At 34.0% G+C, this 27,218-nt stretch overlaps 5 protein-coding genes across 5 annotated transcripts; 2 read left to right on the top strand and 3 right to left on the bottom strand.

Annotated features, from left to right (window-relative positions):
* Nucleotides 1–646: 646 nt before the first annotated feature.
* LOC114183395 (protein COBRA-like) lies at nt 647–3,425 on the top strand. The gene is made up of 6 exons (XM_028070410.1): nt 647–840; nt 1,412–1,491; nt 1,631–2,087; nt 2,322–2,481; nt 2,572–2,849; nt 2,996–3,425. The coding sequence occupies exons 1-6, from the start codon at nt 759–761 to the stop codon at nt 3,196–3,198; spliced, it is 1,260 nt and encodes a 419-aa protein (XP_027926211.1). The 5' UTR covers nt 647–758; the 3' UTR covers nt 3,199–3,425.
* A 3,338-nt stretch (nt 3,426–6,763) lies between these two features.
* Nucleotides 6,764–10,405, top strand: LOC114183393 (protein COBRA-like). Its single transcript, XM_028070407.1, has 6 exons — nt 6,764–7,040; nt 8,007–8,086; nt 8,496–8,952; nt 9,178–9,337; nt 9,425–9,702; nt 9,802–10,405. Exons 1-6 carry the CDS (start codon nt 6,959–6,961, stop codon nt 10,089–10,091), a joined length of 1,347 nt encoding a protein of 448 aa, XP_027926208.1. The 5' UTR covers nt 6,764–6,958; the 3' UTR covers nt 10,092–10,405.
* On the bottom strand, nt 10,376–12,873 carry LOC114183394 (COBRA-like protein 4). The gene is made up of 6 exons (XM_028070408.1): nt 12,688–12,873; nt 12,511–12,590; nt 11,747–12,203; nt 11,513–11,660; nt 11,150–11,427; nt 10,376–11,055 (listed from the first exon to the last, which is right to left on the bottom strand). The coding sequence occupies exons 1-6, from the start codon at nt 12,737–12,739 to the stop codon at nt 10,775–10,777; spliced, it is 1,296 nt and encodes a 431-aa protein (XP_027926209.1). The 5' UTR covers nt 12,740–12,873; the 3' UTR covers nt 10,376–10,774.
* Nucleotides 12,874–16,922: 4,049 nt separating this feature from the next.
* LOC114183077 (UDP-arabinopyranose mutase 1) lies at nt 16,923–19,304 on the bottom strand. The gene is made up of 4 exons (XM_028069924.1): nt 18,890–19,304; nt 17,918–18,168; nt 17,662–17,830; nt 16,923–17,570 (listed from the first exon to the last, which is right to left on the bottom strand). Exons 1-4 carry the CDS (start codon nt 19,199–19,201, stop codon nt 17,241–17,243), a joined length of 1,062 nt encoding a protein of 353 aa, XP_027925725.1. The 5' UTR covers nt 19,202–19,304; the 3' UTR covers nt 16,923–17,240.
* Nucleotides 19,305–22,031: 2,727 nt separating this feature from the next.
* LOC114183716 (cytochrome P450 85A) lies at nt 22,032–26,106 on the bottom strand. The gene is made up of 9 exons (XM_028070831.1): nt 25,476–26,106; nt 24,404–24,725; nt 24,151–24,300; nt 23,518–23,763; nt 23,346–23,432; nt 23,126–23,204; nt 22,710–22,816; nt 22,510–22,634; nt 22,032–22,365 (listed from the first exon to the last, which is right to left on the bottom strand). The coding sequence occupies exons 1-9, from the start codon at nt 25,664–25,666 to the stop codon at nt 22,272–22,274; spliced, it is 1,401 nt and encodes a 466-aa protein (XP_027926632.1). The 5' UTR covers nt 25,667–26,106; the 3' UTR covers nt 22,032–22,271.
* Nucleotides 26,107–27,218: the final 1,112 nt, after the last annotated feature.

Below are 27,218 nucleotides of genomic sequence, written 5' to 3'. Positions count from 1 at the left end.
CCTGTCATACAATACATTTACTATGAATAAAAATAAAATTATTTATATACTTAAGCTTTTAAATAAAAACAATTATCCAATACTATACTACTAGGAAAAAAGAGTACTTTATGGCTCCATATTCTTTTAAAAATTACAAAAGTTATTTCTTTAACTTTCTTTCCACTACGTTTTAGTTTTTTTCTACTCTTCTTTTTTGTTTTTTTATATACATTTTTTAATTATATTAGTATTCATTATTATAATTTTTTTACCGCCACTTCAAAATATTATTGAAAAAATAGGAAAATATTTTTGTAGGTAGAATAATTCATTGTATTATATTGTTATAAGATTACTCATTAATGGAGTCAACTAACTTAACTATATTTCCTTTTCTGCATTTATAAGCCTCTACCTTCGAGGAAAGATACTCTGCAGATTTTGTTGACTTTTATAAACATGATCTGCTTTGAAAATGTGTATGAATTTAAAAACGAGTTTGTGTTTCTTCGACTTAACTAATGGATAACGAATTAAAATTTTAGATTTATTATCTCAAAATTTAAGATTTGGATGGGAGGTAGTTTATTATAACGAATCTTCCCACTTAAGTAATGGATAACACTCAGCACTTCCCTATTTCAATATATATACACGCTAGCGCTTCTCCTTCCTCTTATGCAATAATGTGTTTCTACCAAAGTTAGTCTTCAAAAGTTTGTTGACTTCGAAGTCAGCGCTTGATTAGCTTCTGGTGCAAAGGTGTTGCTAAAAGAATGGCCTTCTCTCTGTTACCAAAGTTATCTCCTTGTATTTTGTTCTTGCTTCTGCTATCTTCAACTTGCTTCACTTCAACAGGTTCACCCCATTGCTACTGTTTTCTTTCTTCCTCGTCCATTTCGTGAAATTGTAATTGCTTTCGTGTTTTTTGTATAATGGGTTGTTCAGATTTCCTTAAATGGACAACCTTTTTAAGGAAGTCTTCTTTAATGCTGTATGGACCTTACGTGCTGTTGGATTTTGATGTGCTTATTTATGCCTGAGAAAGATGCTACATTTGAACTTGATAAGTAAAACGTGGAAACTTTGTATCATTTATTAACTTCTGGTGGCTAATCTAGTTGATGCCAAGTATATTTAGTTGAAGTGAGTCGTTTAGCTTGATTTGATTCTATGAAGATCTGATTATTTTATTATAACGAGATTTGTCCTAAGAACTGCAACAGGGAAAACTAAGAACTATAACTTCACCCATAAAAAAAAAATGTGTGCTTGCTTCGTGCTTTCCTTTTTATGACTACATAAGCAAGTATTATATCAATGGCGCGTAGAGTAAATTATCGGAATATTTAGAGGTTCAACACTTACTTTGCTTACTTTCTTTTTCTTTTAATCACTTTCCACTTGATGTTTGTTGTTTATCTTTCAGATGCTTATGATCTGCTTGACCCAAATGGGAATATCACAATCAACTGGGATGTTATGTCATGGACTCCTGATGGATATGTAGTAAGTACATTCTCTTACAACATCACCTGCACTAATATGAAAACATATGTTGTCTTTTTTGCTTTTCTTTCCACTGGTTGGTTCCATCTTTTGTCCGGTGAGTTACTCGAAATTCTAAGAAAGAATTGAATGTACACAGGCTGTTGTTACAATGAACAACTTCCAAAGATATCGTCATATTACTTTACCTGGCTGGTTTCTAAGGTGGAGATGGGCAGAAAAGGAGGTAATATGGGCCATGATGGGAGCGCAGACCACTGAACAAGGAGATTGTTCAAAATTTAAGGGAGGTATTCCACATTCTTGTAAGAAGGATCCGACAGTTGTGGATTTGCTTCCTGGAACACCATACAATCAACAAATTGCAAATTGCTGCAAAGGTGGGGTGCTTAGTTCATCGGTGCAGGATCCAAGCAGAGCAGCAGCAGCTTTTCAAGTTAGTGTTGGTAGAGCTGGAACCACAAACAAAACTGTCAAAGTCCCGAAAAACTTCACCTTGGAAGCACCTGGACCACGTTATACTTGTGCACCAGCTAAGATTGTCAGACCCACTCAATTCATTACTCCAGACAAAAGGAGATTCACCCAAGCATTGAGTAAGTTTTAGGATTTTTAATGCCATTTTCACATTTCTGCATTCAGTATGATTATCTATTTTCATCTTGTATCACCCTCATTCTGTTGTTAGCAACTAGTAATTAAGGATCCAGAGTTTGATTCTTCTTCAATTATAGTCTTCCTTACTCACCAGAAAGATCTCCTTGTTTAAAGAACTGTCAGCAAATTGCTACAGTTTATTGTATCCTTAATATAATTATTATTTATTGCAGTGACATGGCAGGTGGTATGCACATACTCACAATTTCTAACTCAGAAAACTCCCACTTGCTGCGTCTCACTTTCATCTTTCCATAATAATACTATTGTGCCTTGCCCAACATGTTCATGTGGCTGCCGAAGTAACTCATCTCAGTCAGGGAAATGTGTAAAGTAGGTTTCCAATCGCCATCGTGCAGTATCGTGATTTCCTTCTAGATACTAAGCTGTAGTAAAGTCATTTTTTTGTGTGTGTGGTTACAGTCCAGGTACACCACATTTGGCCTCATTCGTTTCTGGCTTCGGGAAGAACGAATTTTCACCTACGGTTGAATGTACCAATCACATGTGTCCGATCAGAGTCCACTGGCATGTTAAGTTCAACTCAGAGAAGTACTGGCATGTGAAGGTTACTATTACTAATTTGAATTACGGGATGAATTATTCTGACTGGAACTTAGCCATTCAACACCCAAACTTCGACCATCGGACTCAAGTGTCCGGTTTCATCTACAAGCTCATGACTCCTTATGCTTCAATAAGTAAGTGTGTGAAATGATCCTAAATTGTTTGTTCCAAAATTCGGGACCAATGCTAAATTTTTTGTCTCAGTTCTTCTTCATCATAAAATATCAAACTTTTCATCTTGTTTTGGGAAAGTAGAAGTTCTGAAAGTTGGTTTTAACAGATGATACAGCAATGTTGTGGGGAATGAAGTCCCAGCGTAATGATGTTCTGATCCAAGCTGGCCCGAATGGAAAGGTTGAAGGAGATGTTCTCTTCCGAAAGGATAAAGCAACTTTAATTGATAAGGGATGGGCTTTCCCCCGAAGGATCTACTTCAATGGTGACACTTGTACTATGCCACCACCCAGTGCTTACCCCTTTTAGAGTGTAATGAGATTGCAGTCTTCGATCTCAACAAGTTTGCTGAAAATTCTTCTGCATTGCTATTTTTAAGACCATAGTATTTGCATGTTGCTTTAAAAGCTCCATAATGTTGGTAATGAAGAACAATGTTAAGCATCAAGAGAAGCTATCTTGATCATATATGTTAAAAATGTATTGAGTATTATAACTTTTATTGCATACGTTTGAGAGTTTTTTTGTTTTCTAAATTAGATGCAAAGCCAAAATACATATATATCATGATCGATTAAAACAGAAAAAATTATAATTGATTTCTAATTTTTATCAGGGACAACCGATTATATATCAACTTAATATAATTGATTAAATATGTTTTAATAATTAGTGTTTCCAAAACTCTATAAATAAAAAATCCATTCACTCTTTTGGACATCTAAAAGTACTTTGAAAAGCAAAATAAATTCAAAAGGTTTGTGTTGCGCTGTTAAAACTAACTTATGATTTCCTTCTGGTTTGAAATTCCTAATAAATTCTTTCTTTTACTATGTTGTTGGAGTTTATATATATATATATATATATATTCTCTTGTTTGTACGAACATAAGTTGAATAATTAAAACTAGATTGAAAATGAGGATGAGGAAAAGAAACATCTTGTTAAAGAGTTTGTCGGAATTTTTTCTTCATTTCATCCTTTTAGAGTAGGGTAGGGTTAATATGAACGGGTTCAGATTTAAAATGGTTATCCGATAATTGACTTTGACTTTCTTTGTATCCTATATTATTGTTACTACATCATTTTTCCTAAATATACTTTCAATATTATTTCGTCAACAAAAATAGTTTACGTTTTGATCATATTTCCTTGATTGCATTTCTCATCATTTCATGATATTTTACTCAAAAGTGAGAAAATGCAATTTCATAGAAACAAACACCAACCGAAATACTTTTCTTTGAAATAATGCCACATTCTTTGAACTGTCCTAGAATATCACCGAAAATAACCAAAAAGTTTATGAAATATTGAAATTTTCTGAAAACAACATTCCTAATCCCAACAAAATAATTGAAAAATCAAAGCCTGAAACAAAATAATTGAAAAATGAAAAGCATGTGAGAGACTTCACCAAAATAACAGCTGGCAATGACTTTGTTTCTTATATTCTTACTGTCAAACATAACATGACAACTTGAGGACACAACAATTCTTACTTCTCACTCTTGGTTGCCAATTTTCCAGACCTTCCCTGGAACTATTTCTTTCTTTGTTTGGTTGGGTTTAGTTGTCTCCTGCTTAGGAAAACGACAACAACAATAATGTTCAATATTATTATATATCATTCAATAAAAAAGAATCCTTTTTAAAACAGAAATGAAGATTTTCACAATAAAATAAGACTAACAATATCTTTTATTCTCTGAAATATATACCCATATTAAACATGAATTTAAATGCTATATTTGTTCGCCATCAATTTCCCAAAAAAGAAAGAACCACATTAAAACAGCCCCTGATGTGTTTTGTGGGTCTAATCTAACGGTGTCGGTAAGGCATCTGTAAGTACACACACAACCCTACTGCATAACATAAAATGCCCCACCGACACTAAAATCCATTCTGTTCACACACGTTTGTCCAACCACGAGATGACACGTGTAATTATGCTTCAAACACATAATTTCTTTAATTTGGAAAGTAAATATGAAGCAGAAGAAATTATGAAAGAGCTGACCAAATGGGAAGGGTTGCTTTCGTGAATCTTCAGACTTAGTTGGTTTGAGAATGATGGGGATTAAGTAATAGCTGTTTATATTATTAATTAATTTGCTTTCGTCTACTTCTTTTTGTTCTATTATGCAATTAAAAGCCATGAGAAAAAACCATTCATATGGTAGGTGCAACTAAAGCTTCTTTATTTTATTAGTTTTATATTTAAATATGAAGACATTGCTAAAAGTATATAAATTTAGGTTTGCGATAAACGAAAATGCTAAATAGTAAAACGTGTTTTACAAAATCAAAATTGTTGCGTTTGGTGAAGCAATTTTAAGCAATAATAGTCATATAATTTTTATATTAAATAATTTATTCGACTAAATGGGAGAATATTTTGCATTGCTTATACACAGATGAAGCCAATTTATTGAACTTGTCTTTTGGTTTGGAGTGATAAAAAAATAATGGCATATTTGTGCGGACTTCCTTTGTTGGAGTCTTTTGTCTTTAATATGCAAGGGGTGTTTATGGATATATTAATAGTCCTATTTTATTTGATACTTTACATTATTTTTTTATTGGATAAAGAAATTTGTATATTTTTTTTGTCATGTCAATACTCAACAGAATAACTCATATATAAACTTCACGTCTCTCACTTATTAATGATATTTTTTAAATTTATTTTAAAAAATAAATGTGGATTAAACTTGGAAAATATTTTTTAAAAGTAATTTAGATTTGAAAAAAATATTTAAAATAAAAATAAAAAATAATTAATTTAAGATTTTGAATTTCAAAATTTTAACATAAAAGAAAAATAATTGAAAATTAAAATTAAAATACTTACTAAATATAACAATAGAAAATATTAAAAGTTTGATTCTTATATCAAAAAAGGAATACTCAAATCAAATTTATAATGTATTAGTCATGGTTATTGTAATATTAACTAAACCCTAAAAATGTTCATTGATTAATAAAAGACAGACTCAATAAAGGCTGTTTGAACGTCATCCTACAAGTCAAACTATATATATATATATATATATATATATATATATATATATATATATATATATATATATATATATATATATATATTATATTTTGCTATGCCAATTTGTTTCTCCACACATGTCATGCCACATTATTATATTTTAAAGACTGTTATAATTTATTGCATTATATTTTTACCATTTGACTTCAAAGAAATAAAGCACATAATTTTTAATTAATTTTTTGCAAAAGATGAATTTAATTTTAATACACTATTCCTAACACTGTTTGTCATCAACAAAAAGCATTTACAATTACATATTTGGGAGAAAATCACTTGTAGATGAAGATAAGTATTAAATAAAAAATCATTAAAATTGCAACTTTTAACACATTTCAGTTAACAACAGAGTATAGAAAAGTACATTTAACTTTTATTTACATTATAAATATACAAACTTTTAAATATAATTTTAAAAATAATCACAATAAAAAACAATCGTGCTATACAGTATTGTATATACTTAATTGACTTTTTTATTTTCTACATCCTAGGTAATTGGATTGTTCTCATCATACACTAATCATATGGCTCTTTTACCATAGCTTTTGCAGAGTATAACAAGCTTCTCTCATTATTATCTTGTGCGGAAAATCAAAACCCATTTTGTTTCACATGACAATCTCTAGTTTCTGTAAAAGGTGAAAGTTTATCATCACAAATTTGCAAGAAAAAACCTTTTTTTTATAATTTTTTTTATGTACAAAAAGCAAAAGTTCTACTTTATTTTAGAACACCGTCAATAATGGAGTTTAGGTACGTGCATAGTTTTTTATAGATAACAATTTGCATATATACCTTTCTTAAACACAAGATGATGAGCCAACTGGGACAAACTAAATAGTCAGTTTCTGCCGATTATTTTTTCCACTCTCTCACTTTCTTTTCTTCACTCTCTCTCTCTCTTCCTTTTCTTCTTTTTCTTTATTTCTAGTCTTCTCTGTCACAGATCTTGAACTGTTCAGGCAAGAACCAGACCACTCACCTCTTGTGGCATCCAAAATGGGTTTCTCTCTGTTACCAAAAGCAACTCCTTGCATATTGCTCTTGGTTCTGCTGTATTGCACTTCCTTCACTTCAACAGGTTCACCCCATTACTGTTTTTTCTTTTATTTTTTCTTCTCTTCTTTCCTTCTCTGTGTCTTGGAATTTTCATTGGTTCTGTGACTTTGTTCAGTTTTCATTAGCTGCCTAGCATTTTCCATTCTCTGGGGGTCTTCATTTTATGCTGCGTGGACATTACGCCCTTTTTTGTTTCTTTAAATGAAGGCTTGTGAGTTTGGAAAGATGCTGCCTTTGCCCTTTGAATTTGATAAAGAAAGTGGGTTTTGTCCTGTTGTGGAAAATTTTGATCATTTATTAACCTTGAAGGGTAATCTTGTTGGGACCAAATGTTTTATGCAGAAAATGCGCTGTTTGATTGTTTGGTTACTATAAAAGATTTACATTTCTAACAGGGAACTTAATGAAAATTGTGTTCTGACTATCTTTTGATTAAAATTGATTTCGCATTTGAATTTTTGTTGAGTCAAAAGAGAAGTAGGTTCATGGTTTGTCTTTTTTTCTGTTCTTTTTTTTTTTCTTTACCTGTTGTCGTTTGTGATAGTTTTAAGTTGAAATTGTGATTGCTTCCACGAGATTTTTGCCTAAGAACCCTGTAATTAGGTATACTCTGCATGAGGATTTGAGTAGGCAGTCACCGGTGCTGATCAGTTTTGGCTGTATATGGAATAATTCATGTATAAAGGTCCACGCATTTTAGATCCCAGATATCTTCCGGTTTAAACGATGGAATTATGAATCATACATGCTAAAATATGTACTGATAAAAAAACTATAACTTCACCCCGTTGACTTCAACAATGTATTTGCTTATTTGCTTTGTTATTTTTGTGACTGCTTGAGCAATTATGCAATTGTGTGTGTAATCATTTCTACTGTGTGTACTTTGTAGTATACTATAGGGATTTTCAGAGGTTCAACATTTATTTTGTTTTCTTTCCTTTCCTTCTAATTACTTTCCTCTTGCTGTTTGATGTTTATCTTTCAGATGCTTATGATCCGCTTGACCCAAATGGGAATATCACAATCAAATGGGACATTATAAGTTGGACCCCTGATGGATACGTAGTAAGTATAGTCTTTTACAGTAACAACCATTAATATGAGAAGCAAAACTGTTGTTATGCATTATGCATGGATTTGCTCCTTTTCTTTCTACTGGTGTCTCACCATCTTTTGTGATGCATATACGCATGTTCTTGTCAGCTGCATCTCATGTAATATATCAATTCTTGGATAATATAGAGTTTTGGATAAAAAGTAATTTTATTTCAACTAGAAACCTGACATGGTTTGAATTTCCTGTCACAATTATGAGCCGTGTTACAACTATCTTCTGTTAGTGTTCTTTTACCATTGAAGTTTTAATTAATGAATAAGGTTGATAACTCAATTATACAGATGAATTTATTTAAAGTAGTGATTATAGACATTTAAAGTGACTTTGCTTATATCTAAGATACCACTGAATGTGCAGGCTGTTGTTACAATGAACAATTTCCAACAATATCGTCATATTGCTTCACCTGGCTGGTCACTAGGATGGACATGGGCAAAAAAGGAGGTAATATGGAGCATGATGGGAGGGCAGACCACTGAACAAGGTGATTGTTCAAAATTTAAGGGAGGTATTCCACATTGCTGTAAGAAAGATCCGACGGTTGTGGATTTGCTTCCTGGAACACCATACAATCAACAAATTGCAAATTGCTGCAAAGGTGGGGTGCTTAGTTCTTGGGTGCAGGATCCTACCAATGCAGTTTCATCATTTCAAGTTAGTGTTGGTAGAGCTGGAACCACAAACAAAACTGTCAAAGTCCCGAAAAACTTTACCCTGAATGCACCAGGACCAGGTTATACTTGTGGTCCAGCCAAGATTGTGAAACCCACCCAATTCATTCAAGCAGATAAAAGGAGAGTGACCCAAGCACTGAGTAAGTTGTAGGACTTTTTTTAATGTCATTTTCACTGTTGCCAATATGACTATTTATCTTTATGCTGCCTCCTTCCAACCTTCAACAGTGTTACACACCAGATGTAGGTTTTGTTGGTAACAAAATCTGAGACTAATGTTTATAATTCTCTTAAAGTTAGAACTAATTGAAGCTTACAGTTGTCATAAGTAACTACATTATTAACATCACTCTTGTTTATTGCAGTGACATGGAATGTGACATGCACATACTCACAATTTCTAGCTCAGAAAACTCCCTCTTGCTGTGTCTCACTTTCATCTTTCTATAATGATACTATTGTGCCGTGCCCAACATGTGCATGTGGTTGCCAGGGTAACTCATCTCTGTCAGGAAGCTGTGTGAAGTAAGTTTCCAACGCCAAGTGAATTTTCATTTCCTTCTAGCCACTAAGTTGTGTACACTCATATATTTCCTTTCTCTGTGTTTACAGTCCAAATACCCCACATTTGGCATCGGTTGTTTCTGGCTCTGGGAAGAATAACTTTTCACCTTTGGTTCAGTGTACTAGTCATATGTGTCCCGTCCGAATCCACTGGCATGTTAAGCTAAACTACAAGGAGTACTGGCGTGTAAAGGTTACTATTACTAATTTTAATTACAGGATGAACTATTCCGAGTGGAACATGGTTGTTCAACATCCAAACTTTGACAATTTGACTCAACTATTCAGTTTCAACTACAAGTCATTGACCCCTTACGGTTCAATAAGTAAGTGAGGCAACTTGTTTAGAAATAAAGCATCAAACTTTTACTCCTTTTTTTCATAAACTTGAAGGCAAGTACTGATTTTTAAGTTCCCTTTTACAGATGATACAGCAATGCTATGGGGAGTTAAGTTCTATAACGATTTTCTCAACCAAGCTGGTCCTAATGGCAATGTTCAATCCGAGCTACTCTTCCGAAAGGATAAAGCAACTTTTACTTTTGATAAGGGATGGGCTTTTCCTCGAAGGATCTACTTCAACGGTGACAACTGTGTCATGCCACCACCTGATGCTTATCCCTGGTTACCTAATGCTGGTTCTCGGCCAGAGGTTTCTTTGTTTGCCGTAGTGATAGCTTCTTTGGTAGCCTTGGTATTTTATGCCCATGCATAAAGTTCCAATCTGTGGTACACTTAGCCTTGTAACAGAAAATTTTCAATCAGATCAGTTTTGACTAAATTGTGATGTCAATTTGTCATTTGAAGCATGTGAGGGAGGAACGAGAATGACATCTAGTGGCAACTCAAGATAAGCTTCACGTGTCCTATGGTTTATTACCGAGGGTTCAGCACATTGGTGGTAGAACTTGTTTTTTGTTCGTGTTTGTTGTAATTCAATGATGTATGTATCGTTATTTTGATGTAACTGTAATTATAATAAATATACACACCAACATGTCACATGAAAAATATAGACTTGATGAATCATATGTGGGTTTGAAATGATAGTGGTCTTTTACTTACAGTTTCCTACACAGAATAAAACTATATTTTGTATCATACACGATGTGGTCTAAACAGAACCACCTGAATAAAAGGAAGAAGTGGGATCCAACATCCATTACAGCATTGCCATATAAGCATTGACACGATTCAAACAAAATCATTGCATGGAATTATATTCTCTATTCAGCACCCGATCAGCGCTCATGGATCGGCTCACAAATTCATGAGTTTTGTTTGGTGTTTTCAAACAATTCCTATAGAATCTTCATACCTGATGCACGTTATGTGGGTGTAAGAAAACTTGGCTTCAAAATTTCATAGAAAACAATTGTATCTCGCTTATGTGTTAGTTCACCAAACAGCTAGCATGACAAGCATTGTGAAAATGAATTCTGGGAATTTCAATAGGTTCACAGGGGCAGAGTTAGGGAGGATCGGATAGGTATCCGGCGGTGGCAGCATGCATTCTTCGCCATTAAAGTAGACCTTGCGAGGAAATGCCCACCCCTGCTTGAGTGTGAATGTATCCTTATCTTTCTGAAGAAGAATTTCTGATTGAACATTCCCAGTCGGTCCAGCTTCCATCAATAGATCGTTAAAGTATTTCATTCCATAGAACATGCCAGTATCATCTGCACACAAGATAATACATATTAGCACTCATTCTTAAAGGTTATAGATTTGACTTATAAAACACACTAAAAAGATTTATTTCTTGCCACTCACTTATGGACTCGTATGGAAGTAGAGGCTTGTAATCAAAGCTGAAAACTTGGGTGACATTGTTAAGATTTGGATGCTGAACAGCAAGAGTCCAGAGGGAGTAGTTCATCCTGTAGTTGAAATTTGTTACGGCAACCTTGACTCGCCAATAGTCCTTGTAGTTGAGCTTCACGTGCCAGTGCACTCTTATTGGGCACATATGATGAGTGCACTGAAGCAATGGTTCATTGTCTTTCTTTGGAGTGTGAATCCCCACCATGTTGATACGTTTAGAGTCACTCCTGCATACCATAGCAACATGTAAGAGAATGATTCTAGTTGTTGGATATTAAGAGGTCATTAATTGTTTTGAAAATCAGACTTTACTTGACACAGTTCCTCTTGTTCTGGCATCCACATGCACAAGAGGGACAAGGGGTAATGGTCTCGTTGTAAAAGGATGACAAAGATACACAGCAACCTGGGTTCTTTCTTGCCAGAAATTGTGAGTATGTGCAAGTAACATTCCATGTCACTGCATGATGTAAAACAAAAGAAACTAAGGAAACAATTGAATTGAATATGAACAGGAAATTGATTTCGCAAAGTTAGAGAACTAACTTAGTGCTTGAGTCTTGCGGCGCTTGTCAGGTGTAAGGAAAACGGTGGAAGGAACAACCTTTGCAGGACCACAAGTGTAGCCTGGTCCTGGACCCAAGAGAGTGAAGTTCTTGGGAAGTTTAACAGTCTTGTTTGAAGTGCCGGCTAACCCAACACTGACTTGGAAGGATGAAACTGCTGCTGAAGGGTCTTGGCCCCATGCTGCAACCACTCCACCCTTGCAACAGTTTGAGAACTGTTGATTGTAAGGTACACCAGGGAGCAAGTCTACAACTGTGGGAGTTTTCTTGCAGCAGTGAGGTACATTGCCTTTGAACTTAGAACAGTCTCCTTGCTCTGTTGTTTGAGCTCCTACCATGGACCATATTACTTCCTTCTTTGCCCATGACCACGACAAGGTCCACCCCGGATTCATGATGTGCCGAAACATTTGGAAATTGCTCATTGTTACCACTGCCTGGTAAAAAAATGCAATACACAGAAACAGGAGATTTCATTAAATGAAAAGTTACTTTTCAACTTAGTTACACTCATTTTACTCTCTGAAATAAGTTGCAATGCTAGATGACTATACTGTGGCCTTTCTATCTAGGTGTTTTCCTGGATGAGTAATGGCAAAATATGATTTTGATCTAAATAGACTACGAATCAACTCGTCAAATGAAATCAAACAGATGAAAAATTGACTTAAAATCATGTTAATTAGGATTTTAAGGTGATTAAGGAAAATCCAACGTGAAATCAATTCAGTTAGTATTACTTACTACATAGCCATCTGGTGTCCAAGACACAACATCCCATTTGATCGTTACGTTTCCATTTGGATCCAAAGGATCATACGCAGCTACAATAAGAACATGAACAAATCAGTTGAATGTGTGTGAAATGCAAATGAAAGTGAAGCAAGTTCAGCATAAAGGGTAACTAACTTGTTATCTGACCTGTACAAGAGAATAGCACAAGAACACATGCAGCTGATATGAAAAGCCTCATTCCCTGATGTTATCAACTATATGATGAGAGTGGTGCTGAGAGTGAGCAACTTTTTTCAGTGAGATTGGAGTATTGTGAGCTGAATGGTATGGAATTGGATGTGTAATATTGTAGAAAAAGAGCTCTGAAGGGAATATGTTTGGGGTTCTAAGTGATGGCTCACCTAATGGTTGTTGGTTACCTTAACATTTATATTTCTATCATTGTCTGAGCCGTGAGATTTCCTTTTGAACTTCCCATTTCTTAAAGCAACGGCCACTGACTAGAATAGGCGGGAGATACAAGAGTGAACATTACACGTCAACCGTTGTGTTTGAAGGCTCATTTCTTCTCTGATGGCTTAGCCTCACCACACCATAAACTTACCAGTATACCCCTTATTCCCTACACATCAATTTTTACAGAAAAGTGTGTATCAGTCCAAAATGATATTAGTCCCGATGTTAATCAGAGATTAATTTGATGTTAATGCTCAATACTTTTAAGAGCTACTTACATAAATTTATCCATTTAAAGAGTATTCAGGAAATTACAATAACATTTCAACACCATATTGATGATTTATTGAAAAAACATTATAAGTCTGTCTAAAATAAGCCTGGTAATGCTACATTTCAACACCCCTTTACCCTTTTTTGAAGTTTGATCTGGTCTAAACATTTTCATTTAGGCATTCAATTACATCCAAATGAATATGGCAGTAGTAACAGTGTGTATAATTTTCTTTTGTATCTGGCATCTTCCCATTTTTTTTGAACCTTTTTTTAGCAAGAATGATTGGAAGATAAGTGTTGAACAAGTGAGGGATGAGATGAAAACGTGGTACTATGTTGTGTCCACAACTTGATCATTGTATTAGGTAACATATGTCACTTCTTTAGACCTTGCCAACTAATTTTGTGAACGATTCTTTATGGTCTTGCTTTGAACCAGAGACATGAGTTTGAAGCAAGCAAGCTAAGTAGGGACTAGGTAGTGAGTTCCTTTCTAGTCAAAAGGACACTCTATCTGCTGCATGCATCTTCACAAAACCTTGATTGCTTCAAGCCTAGAACAGAAAAATTTATCACTCAGATACTAATTTGTCTACTCTTTTGTCCCTTAAGAGTTGTTCATGAAGTTTTTTATATGAAATATCTGTTTTTTGCCCCCTTATTAATACAAACTAATACGAGTCTTGCATTGAAAACCGACAGGGTCGTTAGCAATGTTACTCAACCCTCTATACATGCAACGTATTATAAACATTAGGAACAATATAAAATTATAAGCAAATAAATGTTATAAAATTCAGTATATGAGAATGAATACGTTTCAATATGGATAGAGTTTGATGTGAATTTAAATACATTAAAATTCAGATTAAGGAAAATTTACCCCGCGTACAATTAAACCCTTAATCACTTTATTAAAGAAAAAGAATTGTACAAGAATCTGATTTCAAAGTGGAAAAAATTCCTGTGAACTGTCTTTAGAAAATTTGAAAAAAAAAAACTACATATATTTCTTAGGAACTTTATATCGCCAAATAATTTCATTTGTTAATATAATGTAATGCAAAGATGAATTTACATTGAATTCGTGGGTAATATTTTCTTTTACATTTAAACTCGTTTGTTTTTAACTAAAAATTAAAATATACTATTTAGCCGGTGATACTTTCATTCTTTCAATTAGACAACGTTCACTCCCATGTTTGCTTGCTGAAGAAGGTCCATTTTTTAATATTTTATGTAATACTACTACAAAAATTGTTATAAAAATATTTTAGAAAATACTTATAAATTTTGTTATAAAAAAATTATAAGGAATTGTTGTCTATTTTTTTACAAAATATTTTGCATAAAACAATTTTCACAACAAATTTTGTAAGAAATACTTAGAAATAATTACTCATGAATGAATTATTTGTCAATTAAAATTCTTAGTAAAATAATAGAAAAAAGTTTTTTCTTACATTTTTTTAATAAATCTATAAGAAAAATCCTTTGTAATATGATAACTTTTAATAATGAATTAGACGGCTATATGATATAGTTTTACCTTAGTTTGGTAGGGTCACTTTGTTGCTCGTAGCATTGAATTTAGGAATTTATTCAGTTGAATATTTTCTTAATTTATTTAGAATTTCCAACGTAGTTGATGTTTTAATGGTTGCTTTCACTACTAGAACTTTTAATTTTTTGTTGAATTTTTCTTACAAATTTGTTATAATATTTTGTAATAAAAGACTTTTTTTTTTATTATTTTTTCTATAAATTTTAATTAACAGATAATTATTTTTTATAAAGTTTGCAAGTATTTTTACAAAAAAAAATTTTAAAATTTTTTGTGTAAAAATGGTAGTAAATTATTTCAAACCATTGTTCATAATAAAATTAACAAAGTATTTTCTAAGAAAAAAATTTCAAAAAGAAAAATTGTTTTTTTAGTAGTATTTATTCCCCTGAAAGACCTTGGTAACTATTTTCTCTTTCTCCAGTTTAGTGTATGCTGGTGTTCGATAACAATGTCATCTGAAACTTTTATTTCCAAAGATTGACTGCATGCAGAATTATCTATTTTTGTTTGTTGGGATTTGTATGATTTAATGGACATTGAATCCAAAAGAGAAAAGGTATGGTAGTCTATGGATCGTTAATGGGCTTGGGCATTAAGCAGTACAGGGCTTTTCCATCTTGCATTCCCATGATTACTAAGTGTACTTCCATACTGGCATTGCTATTATACTCTTACGGAGAAGGAAGAAGAAGAGAGAAAGTGTAAAATGGTAGATTTGGTTAGATGCTTATTCGGAAAAGGTATTGTATGTCTTTTGTAAAGTTTGTTCTAGAAAATTCGGGAAAGCTATATTCAAAATAATCTTTCCCATAATCTAATAACAACCGATAAAATTCTCCACAGAAATGTTTTTCCGGTACCACCATATTCATATAAGAAAAACAATCCTTCTACTTGTGAAATACTATTGTCGTTGATCTCTTGATAGACATCTCCATAATTCAATTCATTTATATCCTATTTTAGAATATGAATGAAACAAAAAGATTTGTGGTTGAAAACTTTAATCTTTTAAGAACTTAGCATTCGAAATTAAGAATTCTTGTAGTTGTATAAGCCAAAAGTGATGTAATTAAAACTCTCCAATTTGTAGACTTCCATAAAAAATATACATGATATAAATATTGAGACAAGTAATTAATTGAAAAAACAATTAAAGTTAATACTGGTAGATTGAAGTCCTTCCGTTTTGAATGGGTATTTATTTGGAATGTAAAATTTACATTCTGCACGAGCAGATATTTTTATAGGATGTAAAAAAAATACCCAGGTTAACTTTATAGGTTACACACAATTGTTTCAATGAAATTGATAGTTGTTACAGTATAAACGCGAAACCGAAATAATGAATTACAAAATTTATGAATTTACCAGTTAGTAAGTACAAACATGACCACCACAATTTACCTGAAGCAATAATTTCCATGGCTAACCGAATAATGAAGCAACATTTTAAGGAATTACAAAGTTGTATCCACCCAATAAAAAGAACCAGAATAAAACAGCTCTGCAGCTTCAGTAACAACTTTCATATGAAAACCATTATCTAGAAGCGTCCAAATGTATGGTGATGTCCATGTTCGTATGGCAGCCACACTAATGCGGGATTTTGACTTTTGATGTGAATGTAGCATGAAAGTTTACTTGTATAATCATTCTTTTATCTTTTCCTTTAGCTTGTGCATGTAACATACAAGAACAAAATCGTTTTCAACCAGATATAAATTTCAAATTGATTGACATTCATTTTGCAAATTGCGGTTGCTTGTGTAAGGAACTTCTAGGTTCAAGTTTCCAGCAGTGCTTCTGAGTGATTGTAAGTTCTCATTCAATTGAATTTAGTTGTTCATCATATTGTCTTGTTCCTAACAATTGACATCAAAACTAAGGTCTAAGAGTTTTATAGAGAAGTCAAGTGGGTCAAGTCACAATCGAATCATGATGTTTGGGCTGTTACACTCTTAAGTAAAAAGAATCGCGCCTGACTAATGGAAATAGCTTTTGGTTTAGTGATAAACACTCGATCCTAACACATAGTCCTGATAGATTTTGATGTTTTTCAATTTCAAATTGGTATAGATGTTAGGACAGTATTGAAGTGGCAGATAAAGTATCAAAGAAAAATCCAAAGCTCTGATCTCATCGGTTAAAAATTGATCACTATGGATCTATACTCAGTATTAAACAAGGTATACATCAATATCTGTCCATCCGATCTCTAACCTTCAAACAATAATCAAAAGAAAAGAACACCCTATAACATGTGCTTCTTATTTCTAAAAGCTCAAACCAAAAGTTACTGATAGACTTACAGCTAATAGTGCTGCAAATTTTAAGAGAAATAACAGCTAAGTTGAAAATACATACTAGACAAAATAATACAGTATAATTAATTTGAGTTGCAAGTTTTGTGGCTGTTATGCAGTTAACCAAAGCTGATTCATTTTTTGCCATTGGCCAGTGATGCTCCAGCAGGGTTAAGTTCATCCCAAGCTTCAATCCAAGTGACCATGGCATCTGCCAACTTGTCAAAGTAAGGATCTACCTTGGAAAGCTTTTCCTTGACTAGCTTGGCAAGCACAATGTAGCACTTCTGAACAGTGGTAGCTTCTTTTGGCAGAACAATGCTCTGGAAAAATGGGATAATGTCTTCTTGCCAGAATATGCCTTTGTACTCTTTCCTCAGGTTCACAAATGGGTTGCTGGCCTTGCTGTGATAGATATAAGGCAAACCAGTCTTGATTCCCAATCCCAAGTGATCACAGATTACCTAAACAATCATTCATCAAAATATCTCAGTTCTTTTCATGCAATGATATTCATACAAATGAAACTATCAATTGATTACAAAGATTTGGTACCTTGCAGCACCAACCAGCCCACATGTCATCGTAGCGTCCAATAGGCTGGCCATCACCCATGAGACCAAAGTACATTGCTGGTCCTATGAGATCGCGATCAAAGGCCAGGTTCATTCCACACATGGGAAACAAAGTGCCCTTTGGTATGGTCATAACAGCATCCACGTACCTAATAAGAATATCACATTATTCACAATCAAACACACTCACAAGTTTTAATTTTTCAAAAGGTCACAAGGGTAGATAGAAGAAGTACCTGGTGTTCCTCTCAAGAGGCTTCACAAGCTGAGTAGGAGCATCGTAGTCTGGGATGTTGAGCCAGAGACCATGAGAAACTGCAGTTGGCACACCTTCCCGGAGACTGAAAGGGTAACCGCGAACAAAGTCTGCACCTTCTCGGTAAGGTTCATAGAGAGTGTTGAAAAAGAAAGGTGTGGATGGACAGAGAAGATTTTTTATATGCTGCTCAAGTGCATTAATCTGTTGTCCAGATGGATTGGTGGCAACCTAAATCACAACAAAAAATGATAAACCCTAAATTTTCAAATGAAGAGGATGCCTGACAAAATATATAAATATATCAAACAAATGTCGGCATTAACACATATAGCTGGAGGGCACCTCAGGATTCCATCATATGCACATGATTACATATATATCATGTCATTATTAACCAAATGCAGACAGTAAAGCTAGCCATAATTTCGAATTTCACTCCAACATTGGTTAAGGAGATCAAAACAGGTGACAAAACACGATTACATCGTGGACCAACATCAAAGCTTTACAGTAAAAGAATAACACATCCTTAACGTAGGCAACTCTTCCGATGACAAATCAAATTTCATTACATCACATTGCCAGAGACTAATCATTTCCATTAGACCCAACTCCAGAGATTCAAAAATCACTAGCTACATTGTAAGAAAGCCGACATTCTGTTTCAAACAGATCATAAAGCCAAAAGGAAATATCCGATCCATGCAATGGCCAGAAAAAGCAGAAGCAGCACCATCAATTACACTTGCAAACAACAACATTAACAACCAGCATAACAAAAAGATCCAAATTTTACACGGCTAAGGAAGAGATCAACCTTGCAAAGCAAACCATGTCAAGATCTAGCCAAAACCAAAGTCAGAATGCAAAAACCAACGAGATCCCAACAAATGGGTGATGTGATGAGATTGAGAGAAAATAAAATAAAATAAAATAAAATAAAACTCACAAAGCAGTCATCATCAATGGTGTAGATGTATTTCTTCTTGGAGACCATGTAGCCAAAGCAACGGCACGCAGAGTCCTTGAAGGAGATGCAATTGGCCTTGGGACCAAGAATCCTATTGATGTCATTGCGGTTGTAGAGCTCATAGTCGAACCCTTGAGGGACCTTTATGGTCTTTGAAGGGTCACCATCTTGCACAATAATGAGATGGTAAGGCTGAAAGAATGGCCTCCACATCTCCAAGAAATCCAGGTTCCTGATGGTGGGGATCACGATGTCGAGCTCATCTTTCAAAGCTGGTGTTGGTGTTGCCATGGCACTCGATTGGAAACTGAACACAGGGTGGTGTGAGTTTTTCACAAACACAGAGTTATGTTATGTGTGCGTTTGTTTGAAGATGCAGAGGGAAAGAGGGAGTTCGTAAAGGACTATGATATAGACGAGTGGCACGTGCCAATCCACTGTTTTCGGCACGAGTTTGGGAGCTTTCAAATAGACGTGTCTGAATGTTTAACGTGAGAGGACTCCTTCAACTTCAAACGTTGTTGGTGTGTGTTTGCCTTAAGTTGTTAACTAAATCTAGAATTTTATTTTATTCACATTACATCGTGAAATTTATAAATAAAAATAATCCTGATTAAGAAATAAATTCAAAAAGTTTAATTTTTTTTAGTATCTGAATCCCTGATTTTGTTAATGATATTTTCTTAATTTTTTTTTCTATCCTCTGTTGAAGACAATATCTGATTATGTCAATTATATTTGACCAATAACACATACTTGAAATATACACTCACCAAGAGCAAACTTATATTAAAATAAAGGAAACTGAATATACGATTCTCTAATTATTAAATATATTTTTTTGTTTTGTTTATGAGATGTATGGGTTGCTTTGTGCTCTTTTATGGAATTCTTGTACGAAGAAAAGTCACCCTACTCTTTCTTTCAGTGACTCAAATTGATATTTAGGTAGAATGAATAAAGGGGGTAAGAAAAATCAATGCCTTTTAATGGATCAAAAAAATGTCAATTTCTAACTAAAGAAGAATCTTATGGTGATGTCTTGGTCAAATTAGTAGTTACAAAAAGACCCACTTTTGAAAGTGATTTCTGTGGAATTAGTACTTTCATTTTCTTTTCTTTTCTTTTCCCATTCAATTTACACTAATGGTCAAAATGGTTTGTGATGATTCTGCCAACCCCCTTCTCACGCTGCTAAGACTATTCTCAACTCTTGAATTCTTCAATTACAAAATATAATTAATTTTGTTCAAATTCAGGCAAAAAAAAGAAAAATCTAAAAGTAATCAACGTACATGAGTGACACTATTTTGTCCACTGTTATCTCTCTTATTAAAAAAGAGTAATTTTTTATTTTTATATTTTAGCTCTAAAATCATGATTGTAGTCCAAAAGTAAAGAAAAGCATTTAGTACATAACTTGTTAAGTTTATTTGTCTTTAACAAACTTCACAATTTTACGTTGTTTTATGAGTTTTATGCATGAAGAAAGAACATGTGAAGGTCAATATAGAAGTTTGAACTAGCTGATTATCGTGTTTAATGATTGTAATAAAGTAACTTAACTTTGTAAGATATAATATATTTTTCTTATTCTTTATGCCATAACTTGTGGGTTCAATTTTTGTGTGGTGTCTTTTGATGCGGAGAGAGAGGCGGAAAAGGGGAATTGAGATGCGTATGCGTGCAATTAGGGAAGTTTCTTTGCTTTCAAAACGAAAAAGAAAGGCGACTTTGCTTATTTGTGGAAATTTGTGTGCATGAATGGTGATGCAAGAAATATATTTGGATTGATTAATATAAAAATGTTGTCATTTCTTAATTTCTCGCAAAATGATAAAACATTATTTCAATTTTGTTTTTAGATATGCTCATATTGTGTACTAGTTTGTGATTTATTGTTATTTGATATTTTCCTTTGTTTTCTTGAGAATGTTAGGTTAACATAATATTAGGCAGAATTGGTGGAAAATGCATCTGCTTTTACGTCGTGAATGGGGCACAAACCACATTGATCATCCATTTACTGGGTTAGGCAATTTTTAAGTCTAGATGGCACCATGATTAGGTCACTCACCAACCCTTTCAGTTTTTTGGTCAACGTTTTGCCATTTACTTTGAAAATGTCACATTCACAAGCACACTGATAAGTTCTCTCTTTTGGGGTCGAAGAATTTAGGTTAAGTGAGAAACACAGGGTCAAGCCTTTAACTTCCATAACAACACACTTAAAAAAAAATACTGATTTTGTAAAATTGTGAATTTTATTAATTATGAGGTCTAGAATTGTGAAAAAGAAAATAGGATAAGCCAATTGGTTGACCAAGAATTAAATGAAGACCAAATTATGATTTAATATAAAAATATTTGAAAAAATAATTTCGGCAATATAAACAAGTGAGAGGGGTGAAAAGAAAGGCAAAATGGTCACCACCTTCTTTTTCCTTTTTTAGGTTTAAGATAAAGCCCAATTTTGTAGACTTGAAAACCCAATAGTCCAAAGTGTAATGAGTCAATACAGAAAAGCTTAAAAGAACGATAGTATGGCTTTTTCTTCTTGCACCCCTATAAGTTTTTAAAATGCCATTTTACATTTTGCAAATGTGATTTCCGGGGAGTATCTTTGTTCTGAAACGATTCTGAAACAAGCTTTCTACAATTTCTGGAACCAATTTTTTTTCATAAAAAAAAAAATTCAAATAAATATTTCTAGAACATATTCACGTGACTTACAAATGGTAGCAAACCGAACATACTTTCACGAGCTTTGTTCTCTGAACCGTGCGAAAGCTTTTCCACGAACCACACACTTCTATACAAAAACTCGTTCTTTTCCCACCGAACTAAACTTCTCAACATGCTTATTCACATCCCATTTCTCATTATTTCAGTTTCTTTAGTATATTTTTTTTCGTATGAAAGCGACGTTTGGGTTGAATTGAAGTATGGCAGAATATTAGTCGGGCTGAAACTGAGTCCTAGCTTTGAAAGGCGAGCCCAATAGTTTATAGGGCCTAGCCCATGTTGACCAAGTGTGCAACATTTGAAATTGAAAGGGAAAGGAGCATCTTAGAGTGTGGTACACTAGCCTCTAGCTTTGACCAAACCATGTTACATACTCTGATCCACAAATCGTATACTCTCAAAGTTTTACTAATTAAGCATGGGCTAGGCCTGAGTTCTGACAACTCAGGCCTAAACGCCCCCAGATTTGTTCATTGCCCCTTATAAATTCAAGAAAGAAGAAAAACAAGAATGGAAAGAAGCTAATTTTGATTGATTTCTCTAGTTGTTAGAGCATATTATCATACAAAAGAACCCTACTATTTCCTATATCTCAGTACTGTACATGCGCAAAAGCCTAGCTAGTGAAAGATGAGACCCTTATGTGCAGTCCATTTGGTGCCACAACTCTAGGAAACTTCATTAGTTTATCTCCTCCTACCTCTTCCCACCTGCAATCAACATTAAATATCACATGTGTGTTTATCAAAACAGACAAACCATTGTTTCATTAATGTGTACCATCAGTAACATCATCAAACAAACGAATTTGGATGTGATGGATGCTGATTAGGTAAAGAGATAAATTCCCTCACCTGTATCTAGTTACAAAGTAGTGCAAGAAAGTGGAAATTTCTGCTATCCCTAACTCCTTCCCTGGACATTGTCTCGTTCCCCCTCCAAAAATCAAGAAGTGGCTTTGTGACTCCAGACTGTTACCCTGCATTTTCCAGTTCCTCATTAATTATGCTGCTTTTTCATCACAAAGAAAAAAGGTATAGGTTGTGTTACAAACCAGCCATCTCCATGGATTGAAGGTTAGTGGATCATGATACAGAAATGGATCATAATTTATCTCTCTCGTATATACATATATCCTCCACCCTTTAGGAATCAGATACCCTGAAAACAACCACAAAATACTCCAATAAGTCTCTTCATTGCAGTAAAGTAACAATTTTTTTGTAATGGTCTCGTTCTTGATTTCACTGAGACTAAAACATTAAAAAGTTTAAAGTGGTTATCTCTTAGGTAATACCATGTGTACAATTACATTATCCTAGGGATAAATCTATTCTCCGGGTGCTTTCTAAGAAGTTTTGTTGAAGCAGAAAAAGTTGCTGAAATAAGACCCCGAAAGTCAAAAACAGCTTCTTGAGCCCATAAACCTAAGTATACAACAAAAAGCTTGAGACATGCTACATAACCCACCGTTTAGTTCCATGTCGTGAGTTGTTTTTCTTAGAACCCCGTTAACTATTGTTGCTAATCTCGAGGTCTCGAAAATCACCTGCAAAGGGCAGAGATGGCAAACAACATAAATATCGTGATCAAAGATTCATTCAATTCAACACGGTTACTGAAAAGAAAAACAAAAAAGACAGATCAAACAATAACAATAAATGAAAAGATAAAGATAGCAGCATCTCACCGCACGAGTAAACCTCATTGACTTGAGATCATTACAGTCAATTGGATCCTCTGGCTTTTTCCTTTCCCTTATGGCAAAGTGCTCTTTCTGCATTCAGTGTTATCACAGTGAGGGCAGAGTATAATAAAGCGAAAACAACATACCTAGAGAACATGAGAATCTTTGCACTCACTCTGATTTCTTCAAGAACTTTGGGATGGTCATGGAGATACTTCACTGCCATCATCGATGTTGTTGAAACAGTTTCATAACCAGAATACATAATTGTAATAACTAGATCAATGATTTCCTCGTCAGTTAGTTTGTATCGGTTTTCATCTCTATTCATCAAGCAACCCAGCATGTCCACGTGGGATTCTTGGGATGCTGTCCTTTCCTCCAGCAACTGACTCAGAATGCCGATGATACTTTTCCTTGCCTACAACACATACACATATCAATGTATAATCAACGAAATACAGTGCAATGTGATAACTCAATGTTCTTATATATTTGTAAATGTGAATCTGTACATAACTTCTGATTAAGTTTGATTTACATAAAGAAATTGTTTTATTTTCAAAATGATTTAATGATAAAATTCAGTATTGTTTTTCATTGGATGCTTTACAGAAGTTGTTTCAATTTTCAACTCAGGTAAATTTGAACCATGTTATTATATATATCTTTCTTAACCTGAGACCAAACACAAAAACATACACCAAACCAAAAACATCATTAGCTGTCTGTAAATTTTAGATAAATTCAATGTGAAATCAAACAGGAGCAATATAAAGCACCAATGGTTAAAGATGAAGGACAATACCTGCAATCCACCGCGATAATTTGTGCCAGGAAGGTTAATAGGCAAAGAGAGTGTTCCCAAAACTAGTTTAAAGAACTCTGTCATGAAGGGTTGAGCTATTGAGCTGGATTCCATACCAGCAATCTGCTTCAGGGAAGAGAGAAAAGCCATCTGTTCCAAATATTTGAGAATTAGTACTTGAAAAAATTCTGATAACTTTTGGTGTTAAATAGTGAAGTAGTGTATTCAGTTTTGAATCGATGGTGAAACAAACCTCTTTAGTTTTCTCCTGGATGTTTATGACTTTGTTATCCCAATCAATCAAGTGGGTTCTCATGAACTCATCAATTTTTGGCAAAAGCTGATCCCTGATCAAGGTGGGGCTAATAATTGAAAGCAGTGCCCCTCTCATGTACTTGTGAGTGGAGCCATGAACAGCTGCAATATTGCGTGTGCCTAAGATATCTAACATGGATTGTGGGTACCCAGGAACAAGCCCTTTTGCTTCATTCATCAGTATGAATCTATTCAGCTCCGGATCCATGGATACAATGGTAGGACACCCCAGAATGTGAGATTTGAAAAAACTGCCATACCTGCCATTCACAAAACAGAAGGAAAAAATAAAGTTGTAATCACAACCAATTAGGTAAAAGACCAAAAGTACAAGAATGAATAGTATTTACCTCACCCAGTTTAACTAGTTTGAGGAAAAATATTACTAAGATCATGTTTTGTCCAACAGGTATGTTTTTTTTCGTGCTATTCCTATTACACTTTTTTTTAACAATCTCCAAAATCTTCTTTTTTTTCCATATCTCCATCACATCAATTATACATCTCTCTTTGCTCTACAAAAACAACTATACAAAAAAAAAAAAAAAAACTTGTTGTGCATATCCAATGTCTCCTTTTTTCATTTCACACGTTGATGATGTGAGTGCCATTCATTAGGGACAGTGAGAGTTTATCTTTCCCTGGATCTTCACGTCTATGCCTTATAACCCCACCCCACTTTCCTCTTCTCTTCACTCCCAGAACTACAACGCAAGTAGTAGTTCATTGATTTTACTCTGAAACAACGTTCATCGGCATCTCTTAAACCACTTCATGAATGAACAGCCACAAGCTGTTCCTCATGAAAATGCAAGATGCCAGGCCCAGTACATGCCATATCCTTAATTACTGTGACAAATCACAGTGTCATGCAGGGGATGCTGATGAAACAGCTCTGAACGAAAAAAAAAAGAAAAAAAGAGAGAGGCTAAAATATGCAACAAATCATGCTCACTCCAAAAGAACCGAACAAGACATAACTACGAGGAAACAAGCACATATGAAGTTACCTTGCCCTCTTGTTCTTCATGAAGTTTGGACCTTGCTTAAGAAACTCGGTTGTCTCCCCAAAAACTGGCCAACCCATTGCGCCAGGAGGCAAGCCTTTCCTCCTGTATCTAACACCATTCCACTTCAAGAGAACAGAGCAAAAACAGAGCACAAACACAACAACGCCAAGAATTGCCATGAACAAAGCCATTGGTGTCTTCAAGAAGAGACTTGAAGATAGCAACAGCCTGCTTCAGTTGAAGTCACGAGAAGTGCACCAACATACACATATATATAGGTCCTTGAGCTACCATTTGCGCATAACAAGAATAGCTACATAGAAAAAAAACCGCCACTCTATGGCCTAGTGGCATCCCCTATTGTAGGCCTTGAAGATTAAAAAATTGAAAAGTGAAGACCCGAAGAAAAAAGAAAATGGATTGAAGATTATAGGGGTGGAAAAAAGGAGTTGCCTTTTGGAAGGGATGTCAGGGGAGTGCACAACTCAACTCAACAGACATTAGCAACCTTCAATGATTTGTGTATAAAAAATACAGATTTTAAGCCAGAAACCTTTGTTACCTTTATAGAAGTAAGAGAAGAAAGAAAGAAAGGAAGGGTCGGTTGGAAGGATGTTGATTGATGATTGTTCAATGAAGTATATAACAGTAAACTATTTACTCAGCCACACTTCTTTTTGTATAAGGTTTTGTTGGATTTGGGTTACCATTGGATGGAAAAATGTTTTTTTTTTTTCTTTTGAATTATGTAACCCAGAGGAATAACATTATTGCTACTTTGATTTTGACTTTATTTTCTGAGGTATTAGTGTTCACTCTTAATTATAACAAAGTGTCAGGATTATTTAACTTTGTCAATAGTTTTGATCTTGTGTAACTAATTATGTTAAAAGTTAGATGATAAATTTTAATATTGTCATGTGATGGGTTGATATATAGTTGGTGGTGATTACGAATTTGTATATCATGGAGATCAACAATAATTGTATTATCCCTTTTTCGAATTAGCCTTTTGACAAAATAAAATCAGAAACTCGTCAAGAAAAAAAAAATAGTAACTTGTCTTTCTGAAAAATTGTTAGTTTCTTACAAAACTAGAATGGTTCAATTTCAGTCAATCAAATATTGCTTTATAGATAACTTTAAACTTGTCCACGTTGCAATTTCAAATTTCTTCTCGTGCCACTGTAATTCCTAAAGAATCATTCAACTGTGTTCTTCGTCTTTTGGATTATTCAGTGTTGTGATTACAATCAGATCCATCTCAATCATGTTCATGAAAAAAATAAAGAAATACGAAGAGAAAAATAAATTAAAGGATTAGAACGTATATATTCTTTAACAAATGAATTTGCGTTTAATTCAAACTTATACAAGTAACTTGTGAGACGATTATTACACTCATTTATGTATTATGTTTCATAGACAAATCTACCTATTAAGTATTTACATGTAACAACACATAAGTCATAATCAATGAAAGATAAACCTTGCCATTTATATCTTAACCAACATGAAGTTCATCACGAAACTTGTTATGTCCCAAGAAAGGAACATTGATACATCCATGACTGATGATTTTTATCTCAATTATGTGATTTGTGAGCAAAAGATTCTGCATGTGTAGCTACATAGATAAGTACTTAGTTTTCTGCTAATCACGTCTGGCTGAATTAACATATAATTTTTTAAAGATGGTTACTGATTACCCTTTACTATTCGATTTTTGGCTCATTGTAGATT

Source organism: Vigna unguiculata, chromosome 5, assembly GCF_004118075.2.
Source record: "Vigna unguiculata cultivar IT97K-499-35 chromosome 5, ASM411807v1, whole genome shotgun sequence".
In the NCBI taxonomy this organism is placed as follows: Eukaryota; Viridiplantae; Streptophyta; class Magnoliopsida; order Fabales; family Fabaceae; genus Vigna; species Vigna unguiculata.
This window is presented reverse-complemented; position numbering and strand designations above follow the sequence as displayed.